Source organism: Phyllostomus hastatus, unplaced genomic scaffold, assembly GCF_019186645.2.
Source record: "Phyllostomus hastatus isolate PE091 unplaced genomic scaffold, TTU_PhHast_1.1 phas_scaffold_93, whole genome shotgun sequence".
Classification (NCBI taxonomy): domain Eukaryota; kingdom Metazoa; phylum Chordata; class Mammalia; order Chiroptera; family Phyllostomidae; genus Phyllostomus; species Phyllostomus hastatus.
The window spans coordinates 1,179,891-1,193,358 of record NW_025334042.1 but is presented as its reverse complement, the minus strand read 5'-3'; the positions used below and the strand labels follow the sequence as shown (position 1 = coordinate 1,193,358).

General features: G+C 34.1%; 1 protein-coding gene across 1 annotated transcript in view; it reads right to left on the bottom strand.

Annotated features, from left to right (window-relative positions):
* Positions 1 to 12,971, bottom strand: part of CAPS2 (calcyphosine 2) — a 30,982-nt gene extending 18,011 nt beyond the window's left edge. The window contains 9 exon segments of the mRNA XM_045829676.1: positions 3,313 to 3,432; positions 4,560 to 4,627; positions 7,523 to 7,645; positions 8,418 to 8,594; positions 9,843 to 9,911; positions 9,913 to 9,970; positions 10,065 to 10,110; positions 11,974 to 12,026; positions 12,924 to 12,971. Coding sequence (XP_045685632.1) covers positions 3,313 to 3,432; positions 4,560 to 4,627; positions 7,523 to 7,645; positions 8,418 to 8,594; positions 9,843 to 9,911; positions 9,913 to 9,970; positions 10,065 to 10,072 — 623 coding nt within the window. The 5' untranslated portion in view covers positions 10,073 to 10,110; positions 11,974 to 12,026; positions 12,924 to 12,971.
* Positions 12,972 to 13,468: the final 497 nt, after the last annotated feature.

The window sequence follows — 13,468 nt, the reverse complement described above, 5'->3', positions numbered from 1 at the left end:
CAGGGCGACATTAGTTGTTATTAAAATCACTTTAATGTGTATTGGTTCATTTAATGCTTGCAATAAATCCATGAAGTATTATTATCCCATTTCACAAACAAATTTTACAGAGCGATAATACAGTTAGTACACGGCAAAGCTAGAAAAAACCTTGCTCATAACCACTACATTATATTGCTTCTCAAAGGTGAACAGAACTCAGTTTAACAGTGATAGGCTGAAGTAATAGCTTCAAGAAGTCTAGAGTCTCCTTGAAAATATAAAAGAATAGGCATTTATCTTATAATGGCAAGTTCCATGTTAGGCTCTTAGGTATCTGATAAGCAGCACCAATAATCTACCCAAGTTTTTAACCAATACAGAAATAAAAATTAAGCGGATCAAGACCAAAATATGAATTTTATTATTAATGAAACCTTTGGCAACTATGCCTTAGGAATGCAGCAACAGGAGGCTAAACCTTTGACATCAGAATTAAAGAGACTAACCCACTCTTCCCTCTGGGGGGGGGGGGCATGTAAAGCTTTCTGCGTAGGACAGAGTGTGGGCTGCTGCGGGCAGCTGCCCCTCTGGGGAAAGACAAGAGGAAGGGTTTCACTTCACCTGCCAATTTCCTGCTCCTGACTCTTTGAAGCAGAATTTTCTCCTCTTCCTCTAGACATAATGAGTAAGAGGGGAGAGTGAAATCCATAAACTCAAAAATTCTAATCAATAACCCCATAGAGTTTTTCATAGAACTAGACTAGCTAAATCAAAAATTTCTATTAAAGAGAAAAGAGTCTATTATGCCAAGACAATATTGAAGATAAACAAGCTGCAGGTATTTAATAATAAGCAATACCAATTAAAATAGAAAAATGTTGAATATAACATAGAAAAATACAGGTAGATGAAATGAAAGAAAAAGCCTAGAAACCTACCATGCATTTATAACAATTTCATATATGACATAAATGGCATTATAAGTGAGAGAAACAATGAGTGTGTGGTAAGCAGAGATTTCTTTAAGAAGATAGAAAGGACACTAACAATAAATAGAAAGAATGGAAAACTAGTCTACACTGAAATTAAGAACCCTGATCAAGAGAATGTAAAGGTAAACACAGAGTAGGAAAATATGTGTCCAAAAACATAAGTGAAAGGGACTTGTAAGTAGAATATATAAACAAGTTCCAGAGCCAATATGAAAAAGCCCAACAGACTTGAAGGGAAGTTTCATGTAAGAATATATTTACATGACCAGTATACATATGTGAAAGTGCTAAACTTCATTATTCACCAGTGAATGTGAGTTAAAATTACCCTTATAAGAACTAAGTTAAAAATGTAGACAATACCAAGCATGGGCAAATATATAGTGCAAACACCACCCTCTTCCTTCTGCTGGTGACACTGTTAATTGCAACAACCACTTTGGGAAACTATTTGGCAATTTTTTTTAAAGCCAAACACATGCATGTTAAATGGTCCAGCAATTCCATTTCTACGTGTGCACTGAGCAGAAAGGCATAGGTACGTTCACCAAAAGGCATGCACAAGAGTTCATGGCAGCACTATTCATAAAGAGTCCATCAACACCTGTACGTACATTGTGATATATTTGTACAGTGAAATTCTGTACAGCAATGAAAGTAAATGACAACTATGATTAATAACATGAATAAAATACACACCAACATAATGTTGAACAAAAGCAGCCAGGTGCAGAGTCGAAATTTTGTGCTTTCATCTAAGTGTTTAACCAGGCAGTTACGATCTACAACAGCAGGAGAGAGGCCCACCGGCTGCAGCAGAGGAGGTGGGTAGTGCCTGGGAGACAGCGCAGGGATGAGGGGCTGGGTACTGCTTCCAGCCCACTTCTTCTTCATCTAGAAACTTGTTCAGGTTGTGAATATTCATTATGCTATACATCTAAAATGTGTACACTTTATTTTTTTAATATTTTATTTATTTATATTTTTAGAGAGACGGGAAGGGAAGGAGAAAGAGAGGGAGAGAAACATCAGTGTGTAAGAGATACATCACACCCCCAACTGGGGACCTGGCCTGCAACCCCGGCATGTGCCCTGACTAGAAATCAAACCAGCAACCTTTCACTTTGCTGGCACTCAATCCACTGAGTCACACAAGCCAGGGTTAAAATGGGTACATTTTGTGAATATATATTTTATTTCAATAAAAGTTTACCTTAAAAAAGAGATTTAGAGATGACCTCCTAAAGATGTCCATGTGCTAATCCTCAGAACATGTAAATATGTTACTTTACATGATGCAGTAAAAGGACTTTGCAGATGTGATTGAAGATCTGAAGATAAGAAGATTATCCAGCATTTGCTGAGCAGGCTCAGTGCAATCACATGGGCCTTAAGAAGAGGGAAGCAGAGGCGCATGTGACACAGAAGAGTGTCAGAGTGAGATGACACAAGAAAGACTTGACCAGCCATTGCGGGCTTGGAAGGTGGGAGAAAGGGCCAAGAGCCGAGGAATGAAGGCAGCACGTGGAAGCTGAAAAGGCAAGAAAACAGATTCTTCCCTGAAGCTTCTAGAAGGAATACACCCTGTCAAGATCCTGATTTTAAGCTTCTGACCTCTAGAACTGTAAGAGAATAAATTTGTGTTAATTTAGAAGACTATTTGTGGTCATTTGTTACAGCAGCAGTAAGAAATTAATACCTGATACATTCAAATACTTAAAGTTATGAAAACTAAAGCTTCAAGAAAATAAGAATAAAACAAAAAGATAAAAGTTATAAGAAAGTAGCTGCCTCACAATTACAGCTGTCTGAAAACATAAAAGAATTACTGCAGGAACTGGTAGATTTTCTGTCTATTAGAGCTGAGGCTAGATGTCAACAGGCAGTGAAGTTGTTGAGAAATTAAACTGAACTACACCAGACTGTGAAAGTTTATACCGATCTAAAGATTTTATAAACTACAAACTAAATGCAAAATAATAATAACTTTTAAACAACACCAACTTTGAATATATTATGTATCAATGAGATGTGGCCACTATGTATTGTGCACATACCAAAGTCTCAGTTAATATATTGTACATTTTAACAGAAGGAGATACACATTATCTCCTAAGGTTGTGGCTGTTATTCCTAAATCACAAATAAAAAACCTGAAGATTAAGGTTAGAAATCTTTATCCCAATATCTTAAAGTGGCAGGAGTAGAGTCTAAACTTCAAAAATCCACTTATCTCTAAAGAGAAAAGGCAAAAACTTTCTCAGTTGGACACAAAGTAACATTTTAAATAATACACGTGTACATAGTACATCCTAACTTTATATACATAAAATCTTACTTTGTTTCATGTAGTGTTCTTTTCCTAAGTCGAAGAGGTGCTATGTTTGCATCTGGAAGGATAAAAGCACTTTCCTGTTTCTCAGTGGATAAATTTTGTTCTGGATCACTGATTACAGCCCTATACCGCAAAACACAAAGTTCAACAATTAAATGGGATAATCTATTGTGCTAGCATTCACATATTTGTAAGCAGTTTTAAAAAAGCCCGTATGTGAATGCAAATTTACACTGCTATCAGAATTACATATCTGTCAGATATTAAATGAATAATCACCTTGTGGTGGTGTGGTTGGGGGTAGAAATATTAATAAAGTGAGTTCACAAGATAATGAAAAGAGACACATTGGAGATTATAATTATTTCAACTTACAGAAAAACATGCAGTAGAATATCATTCTTTTTGCCACCTAATGAAACAATTTTCTTCAAAGCTAAACTTAAGTCTTACTTCTGAAATCTCACAGTATTTACATGTTGTCATGCAATTTAGCTCAGCAGGTGCCAAAACTTTATCTAGTTTTTAAGGGTTATGAAACTTAGATTATGTTTTACAATTCACATAGTTAGTCCCACAGTTCCCAAACTGTACGCCAAGTCACCTCTGGGATGCCCCAGACACTTCCCAGGGACACTGCAAGGTATTTTTAATTTTCAAGAGAAACACAGTATTTGATATTTATTAGACACCACAGGAATTACTAGCTCAAAGTAATTTACAGTTTCAATAAGACACACTCCTTCAGTGATGTCTCATCTTTGCAAAGCTGGGCTTTCTACTGTCCTGTGATAAAAAGCAAGCAGCATGTGAAATAGAAAGTGAGAGTGCCAGCATCATAAACAGTTCTAACAACTCATAGCTGGAGATACTGTGCAGTGCCCAGAATGGTGCATGCATCCCATTAGTAGGTGGTTATGGCTACTTAAGAATGAAAATATATATATCTTCTTTTAATTTATGTGTATTATTTTTTCTAATAGCCATTAAATTGTTAGGAAGTAAATATTCATTAAGTTTTTTGGACAGAAATATTTAATAAATGGAACTGATGGGTATTTTTATTGGCCTAGGAGTACTGTGAAAAAAAAAAAAACTACTAAGACACTATGAGTGGATTTAACAGAGAAAGCGTGGGAATGTCTGCGTTGACCACTCCTTGATTGACCAAGGATATGGGCTGTCAGCCATAAACAAAATATCTAATGAAAACTTCCTGGATGCACTTCTGGTACCAGACTAACTCTCACCTGGACAGGTGGTCTCTCATCACTTGCTCCTCAACGGTCTGTTTCTTCTTCTCAGCAGCCACAATCTCCTGAGAAGAAAAAATAAAGAAAATCTCACTATCCATAAAGCAGAATAACACTATAGTTAACACAAAAGTCTTAAAATCTAAACCATTCATGGTGCATGAAGCTGAAACTGAACAGAAATCATCCAACCCTATACTGAAACTCTAAAAACAAACAAAAGCGTCCCATTATTAAAGGGACACTAACATTTTCCACACATATAATCCATTAATAAGCCTTGATCAACTTTTCTCAATTAGTGTTTTGACTAAACTCTCTTCATAACATTGTTTGCTTTTCCAAAATTATCTCTGCTACACTTTAGGTCACATCAGACTGGTGCATAATCACTCAATTCCAATTAGATTATCCTGTAACTAGAATCACTAAAATGTTTCTTTTGAAGGGCAAATAAAACAGGTTAAAAAATTAAGAAGTCAAATAAAACTTGTTCTATTTTTATTTTTTATTTCATCTTTATTGTATGTTTTCCATTACCATTTAGTCCCCTTGTACCTCCTCCCCGCATCAATCACCACACTGCTGTCCATGTCCACAAGTCTTCTTCCATTTTGCTCAATCCCTCCACCCCTAACCTCCCCCATCACTAGCTGTCACCCTGCTCTCCATCTGTGAGTCTGTCCCCATTTTCCTTGTGAATTCAAACTTGTTCTATTTTTAGAATGTAAATTACTGTCACCCATCCCCACTCCATCATTTCAATAAATGAAATCAAGTAAGGTAGTGTTTAAGATGGAGGCTCTCCAGCTTTAGAAAAAGTACACTATTTAAAAGTGATGCAAAATTCAAATAGGAATAACTAAAGACATATTGTAGAAATAAAAGGTAGAAACTGCTAAGAAACAAGGAAAAGCTGAGCACAATTATATAAATGTTAGTCTATAATTGAATTTAGATTTTTGCTTGGCAGAAATTTAAGATGTATACTTTATACATCCAAATATGCCCCATATAGAGTTCATGTAATTTAATATGTAATGGCATCTTCTATTCTTAAGCTAATGACACTTCATAATGATTTTTAATGATTTTTTTATAGTTAGAAGAACTGTATAATTACAGGTAAGGAAGGTACATTTTATATCAAAGGGTGATTCAGAAAATGGACACTGACTAAAACGTGAAATTACATGTAAAAGAAGATCACCCAGAAGCAAGCAAAAAAGGTTAGATTAATAAATATAGAGCCCATGCAGAAAGCCCACCTTAACTGTTGACATTTATGGTGGATTACATTTTGTAGAGAAGGTTAGAACCACCCTCGGGCACTTTGATTTAGAGGTCTGTGTAAACATAAAGCCGATTAGAAGCAGAAATCAACTGGTGCAAAGAATCTGATACCACTGAAAAATGCCAAGCAAAGTAGAAGAGATGAACATAAAAAAACACACACTCACTGCTTCTGTTTTACAGTTAACTAATTAAAATTAAATTTTAAAGTTGTCGCCTACATTTTAAAAATAAATAAATACTAATTTTTGATGTACTCAAAGTTAACTTACATAAACATTTCCTTGAAAAACACTGATAAATGAGTGCTACCACAATTAAGTGACATACACTTGATAGTGATTTTATATATATTGCCACTAACAAAGTAATTGTAAAGAGAAGAAATCTACTAATATCCAGATGGCTTTGGATTATACCAAGAACAATACCCAATGTACCTTAAGTACATATTGGTGACATGCATTTCAAGTATAACTTTAGACCCATCAGTAAAGCTTCATTTGAGACACTGTTTTGCCTTATAAAGTAACTGCTTTATTTTTTAGGATGATCCTGCTATATTCCTTATTCTATTAAGCATAACTATCTAGATAATAATAGGCATACAAAAAAATGTGTCTGTGTTTTTAGTAAAAGAACTGTGACAAGTTAGCAACTTGGGACATCCAGAAAAAAAATCAGTCCACCTGGTTGAGATTGATTACACAAGGCTGTCAATTCAGAAGATCATCATTCTGCATGAGTACAACCAAAATAAAACACATATTAAACTTCCCCTCAATGATAATGAAAATGTAACTGGCTAAATCCATATTGTGTTATTATTATTTGGTCTATCTAACCAAGAGTTTTTCTAACTTTTGAGCCAACACACGGGGATATTCCATCAATCCATTACAGGTGTGTCTGAGATTTTAATCACCTGGGAGTGTCTGGAGTGGCCAGTGGGCTCCAACTTCACGCAGCTTTGTCTAATGGGTAGTGGACACCCAATGGTACATAAAGATGATGCATCAAAGAACTGCACATTTGAAACCTATAACTTTATTAACCAATGTCACCTCAACGAATTTAATCAAAAATAAACATAACATTAAAGTACATCTATTGAATAAAAATAAAATTTTATTTTAATGTAAAAAATACAGTGTAATTATCTATTTGTACCAGGACCAGACTAAACAATATTTACCCAACAATATAATTGATTTTCTAAGAGATATAATATACTTAATATTGAGAGTCTAACTTCAAAGTTTTGCTTCCCTCTTCCTAAACAGCATTTACTTTATTCCTGTCCTTTTCTTTAACTGCTCTGAATTTCTCTAGTTTTCTTAGCTTATGACTTAGGAAAAATAACCAGACTACTTTGGGGAAGGGTCAGTGCCAAATAAGTCCACTGTTACAAATAGCAGCCAATTAAAATTTGGAACACTATAAACAAAATTTTTACAAACTCTAAAATGTTTAAGACAATTTCTCCACAGTAAATATATCAAACATCAATCATTTATAAAAATGAGGACTCAATTTGCACATTAATGAATGTTCACCTCAGTCCAAATTCAATTGCTGAAATTATTTATGCAATTATAAGTCTGTAAAATCTTGCAGGGCAAATTATCTTACCGGCTGCCACATAAGTAAATATACTGCCAACTTACGGCGTCAGATTTTCTCCCCCGCTGCTGCGCGCAGTAAGGACTGTCTGCGTAGCGCTGCTGTAAGAGGGCCTCCCGATCCAGAGTGGTAAGGTCACCTGTGAACACTCCTTCCCCTTGTGCACACTGTACATGAAAGCAACAAATGAACCTCATGCACATACTTTGCATGTTTGTTTTTAACAACAACAACAACAAAGGGTTAAAAACCCACTAAACACTTCAGTGGTTATTTGTGTAGGGCTTAACAGTACCTGCTCTGACCATCAGACTGCTTGTTGGAATTCTGCTCTTCCACTTTCTAGCTAGACAACTTCTGTGCCTTGGTTCACACATGGAAATGGGGATAAATAATAGTCACTACTTTACAAACACACACAGAAAATGATTAAAGGAGATGACACATGTCCAACACTTAAAAAAGCACCTGACATACAGAAAGCATAAAATAAAAAGTAGTAACTATTATAACTATTACTGTCCGTTTAAGATAATGAATGTGGACATCTTTTATAAACTTAAATTTGGAGCTAAAGTACAAAAAGAGGGGGTGTATCCTTTGAGGTGAAGATCCTCTGGGGTCCTGAAGAGATAGACAATACATTCTTCTCTGAATATAAGATATGCTGATGTTCCATTAACAACAGGAAAGGTGTTCCAGTAGGATAATCACTGATGAAAACTTGTCTTGTTTTTGAAACTCCTGTCTAAGAGATTTCATACCTTAAAATGCTAGTAATACTCCATCAGAGTTATTATGAATCATAAACTAGTTAATCTAAGTAAAATACTTAAAATGGTCTGAGGCACACTTAGTACAACTAATAGCAAGACATACTAGACAACAAAAGATGTTTGTATAATATGTGTGCTCTTTTTATAAAGCCTCATACATTACCTTGTCCTCTATCTTGTTTCTTGGAGACGGTTGAGGTGTGGTATTTGATTTTGTCTTTTCTGCATTCCTCTGACTATACTCTTTATATCCCTCTTCCATTTCAGGTTTGTACTGCTGATATTTTTGTTTATAATTTCCTGTTGTTGCTGGCAAATCTTCAGGTATAATGTCCTGCTCCTAAGGCAAAAAGAAAAAGTATGCTGTCTGCCAGAAAAAAATCAAAATAATTATTAATCTGTCTTATTAACATTAATAAGTTTATCATTTACCTTAACATTTAATACTTAGGTTCTCAACAGAAGTGACAGTTAAAACATTTAGCTGTACAGCATCACTAAGCAATCAGAGCAGGCAGAACTGCTCAAAACGGTCATTGGCCTCCAATATCAGTAAGTATGAACCTTGTTTCCCAGTGAAAATCATTCCTAGTTCTAAAATACTTTGAGAAGACACTGAACAACTTTCCTTTGTTTTTAGAAGTTCTAGATAGGCCTTTCCTTCTTGCCCCAGAAATCTCAACTGTCAATCATTTCTTCCAGAACAGTCATAGGAACTACGGATCACTAATACTGAGAAGTACTGGTTGCCATTTCCAGAATATTAAGATATTCTATCTTCTGGCATTATTTGGTTCCCTGCCACACTTCCATGGGAGTGAGATATAAGAGTCAGAGGATAAGAGAAACCAGAAGCATTAAACAAACCCTAGGGCATATGTATCGGCCCAGAGAGAGGCTGTCACTTCAAAAGGAGTGTAATGCCAGTACAACCCTTGGAAACTATTGATAACATCCAAGTTAACACAGAAGAAAAGGATGAGGCAAAGCTTCAGGGTGAAAACTGCAGCATGATACAGACTAGGGTACTATTAATGCAATTATCCACAGTGAGACTGAGGAGAACATGAATAGAACCAGGTAAATGAAAAAGACTTAACAAAGACAGAAGTAAGCCCTACTCATAGAATGCTCAGAACTTGTGTTCACAATGTGAAGTAAAAACACGAAATATTGTGTGAAGTATAAATATGTCCCAAGAAGATACCTTGAAATTAGTAGACTTATTTATTTTATAACATACTAGTAACTTAAAAAATGAGTCAACTTATAAAAAACAAATAGTATACTGTTAAACTACCAAGATCTGATCTATTCTGCCATAATTTTTATATTCCTGGATTCCCTATGAGGATAAACCTATACTTTACGAATTTTATAAGATACCTTAATAATACCATTCTGATGTGAGAAAAAAATAAAACAAAGTAAAATTATTTCACCAACATTATTGCTTAGGATGTTAATATATAAAAAATATTTAAACTAAATAAAACATAGACTAAACCTAATGAAATTTCCGGATTAAATATAGTGCTAAAATGCACACTATAGTTCAGAATGTTGGTAATAAGAAATAAATACTAACCAGTTCATTTAGGTGATGCTGAGTATATGGTATTTGACATGGTGTGACCCAATCAAGAGCAGAAGGTAAATTTTGGTGGGTCAAAATGAATATGCACTGTACTAAGTGGAATATATTTTTTAAGAATCCTAAAAATAAAATTAAATGAAACTTATTATATGCTATAATACATGTAATATTGTATCCAAATGTTTGCTATATTAAATACTAAATAAAAATTACCTCTTCATCAGACCCAACAAGGCTTCCCAAATCAAGTCGTGGGACCCTGAAAGAAATAATCTATGCAGCCCATAACTTTTAAAAATAAGACTTTAGTAGTTAAAAATTATATATGCTGACTCATATAAAAAAGTACACTGAAGCCAACAGTGTGCTGATGCCTACCAGCTGTGCTAGCTTTTATTAAATGTTCAGTAATTTTTTAGCGTATTGTTAACAAAACATCATTAAAAACAAAATAATATAAACTTAAGTTAAATAAGTTATATAAAAACAAAAGTAATAAATACTAAAAGTCATTATTTGTTAGTGATATTATGATATTTCACTATCATTTGTGCCCTTGGGGTTATTATACACATAACTGTATGGTAAGATAATGGTATATATCTCTCCAAATGTCTGAAATAACATAGATAACTTGAAATAACCACAGTGGGGTCATTTACACAGAAATTGGCAAAAGCTATCAATCAGGACTTGATTTATTACTTTGTTGATGCCTGAGACTTTAAAAAATGGTGGAGAAAATTTTAATAATGCAGACTAAACTTAAAAGTGTATCATGTCTTGCCCTGGCCAGTGTGGCACAGCTAGTTGGAGCATTGTCCCATGAACCAGAAGGTCAAGGATTCAATCCCCAGTCAGGGCACATGCCTGGGTTGTGGGTTCATTCTACTGTCAGGGCATATTTGGGACACAACCAATGGAAGTTTCTCTTGCATTGCTGTTTCCCTTCCTCACTCTGAATGTATCCTTGGGTGAAGATAAAAAAAAGTGTATCTTGACTTAACTGACACACTGTGAAGAACAAAAAATAGAAATATTGTTCCAGTATTCAAAACTATCACTTGATTCAGCAAAGAAATCATATCACCCTATAATAAGTAAAAATATCAACTAATATTTATGTCGGAACTATACTGGTAAATCAAATACAGCCATAGGTTGACTACAGATATAAGAATTCAACAAAAAACAAAGATATGTTTCTGTGACAATCAATTCCTTATATGGCATTTATAATAAAGATTTTATATATTTTATTAGTGTTTATAAATTGCTTGCTACATATCTTTTATATCTGTAAAATTTATAATCAACTTAAAATGTACTTAAGGTTATTTATAATTAACTATTGAAATTTATATTAAACTCACAGTACAGTTTCAGAAAACCAGTTGTTAAAAACATTTACCAGCACACAACGAACGGCCTGCTGTTACATACTCAACATCCTGTATCTAGTGCAAGCACCTAGCTCTGTTCATTGCCTAGGGGAGCACACAGGTACCTGTTACGTAGAATCTCAAGAAATTTCTGGTATTTGCCAATTTCACATAGTTCAGCTTAATAATTATTGTTTTTAATTTCTATTTTCCAAGATGCCCTATAGTGTAAACTACTGGAAAGGACATAAAAATATATACTTCCAAATTTTAAAAGGGAAAAATATAAAGCATAAAACCAGTCAATGTATCGAATTCAAAAGAAAATCATTTTAATAAGATTTATAAAATTGTCATATTCCTCAAAATAAGTTCCAATCAAATTCATTTTGACTATCCTAGTTATAAAATGCAAAATTTTATATATTTCTTTAATAAATGCACTTAGCTGAATTTTCTAAATAAAGCAATATTTATATATTTTCAGGACTATATAAGAACAATATTAAATCAAACAAAAAACAAGAGAAGTATGATCCTTAATCCTACCATCTTATATAAGAGCCACTTCAATTTTGTCATAATTTCAAGCCATCCACATGCATATAAATTTTTCTGTATTTCACAATCATAGTTATATATATATATGTACACATATGTATATATTTTACTTTCTTTTTATCCTTATCAATAAATATTTGCCCATTAAACAGCTCAAATGTGAAAAAAAAGTGACTTACACAGGAAAGGAAGGAGGATTCTGGATTGCCGATGATTTGGAACTCCATCCGTGCTTTAATTTTTAAAAAAATAAATCAATATTTATCCTTCATTTATACTTTAAAAGACAAACAATGAATCAATGCCATGCGGCTAATTACAACTTTTCTCAATAAACTATGTAAGAAATATTTATTAAGTCCCTCCCAAGTATACTTGAAACACAGAGATAAAAAGCTAAGCAACATACTGGGTTGGCAAAAAAATGTTACGTTTTTGCATACCATGGCTCTCATGGTGCTTAATCATCTTTTAACTTATTCTAAACAATTTTGTTAGATTGTATTGTGACAGATGTCATATCATCATGCATTTAAAAAAACTTATCAAAACTGGTAAATTTTTGTGCAGCCATTTTAATATTGAAGATGGAAGAAGATTTTCAGCATATTGTGCTTTATTATTTCAAGAGAGGTAGAAACAGAACTGAAATAAAAACAAGATTTATACAGTGTATGGAGAAGCAACTGATCAAACATGTCAAAAGTGGTTTGCAAAGTTCCTTGGTACTATTGACATTTTGGCCAAATAATTCTTTGTTTGGGGTTGTCTTAGGCATTTTGTTAACAGTACCTCTGGCCTCTACCTACTAGAAGCCAATAGCAGGAGATAGCCGACATACTCAAAATGTCCAAATCAATAAAGTTATTGGTGAAAATGAAAAATGTGTCTTTTATTTTATGGAAAAAACTGAATGGATTTTTTGGCCAACCCAACAGATAATTCCTACCTGCAATCCAGCTGCTGAGGAAGACACTCACTCAAACAAACAATAATGGGAAAAATAAGCGCTATGGCAGAGGAGCTACATATACCATGTATGTCCAACCTAGTGGAGGGAATGGACAAAATTTACAAAAACAAAAGCAACCTTTAAATGGAGCTCTGCAGGGTGAGTGCTCCCACTCACCAGAGGAAGAGAGAAGGAAGAGAATTGCTTCAGCAAGAGGAGCAACTTGTGCTGAACTAGCCCCAGGCAAAAGCAGCTGGAGAGGGTTGAAACCCAGAGTGTAAGAAAGTAATGGCTAGAACTGTTGCTTTGTAATAGAAGTAAAGGAAGTTGGCCCTTGTCCTAAAGGTAATGGGGAAAATAGTGCAGACTTTAAGCAAAGAAATGACAAATAAATACATGTATATATTTGTAAATATTCAGTCTTATTGCCCCCCCCAAATTGTTCAGAGAACAGAAAATTACAGTGAGCTTAGCCACTGTAATATTTCTGTATGAGTCTCAGGGAAAGTTCAAGTTAATAAAAACAGGAAATAATTCACCCATCAGCACTTACAGCTCATTCTGAAATATCATCTAACTAGTCATTTTTGTGATTCTCATAGCAAGTACAGAGATGATACATAAGACTGAGCTTCATCATTCTGACCACAAGAGTAAGAAAACAAATTTGCCTCTGTATCAACTTTAATATCACATTGTTTTAAATACTATCCTAATAAATA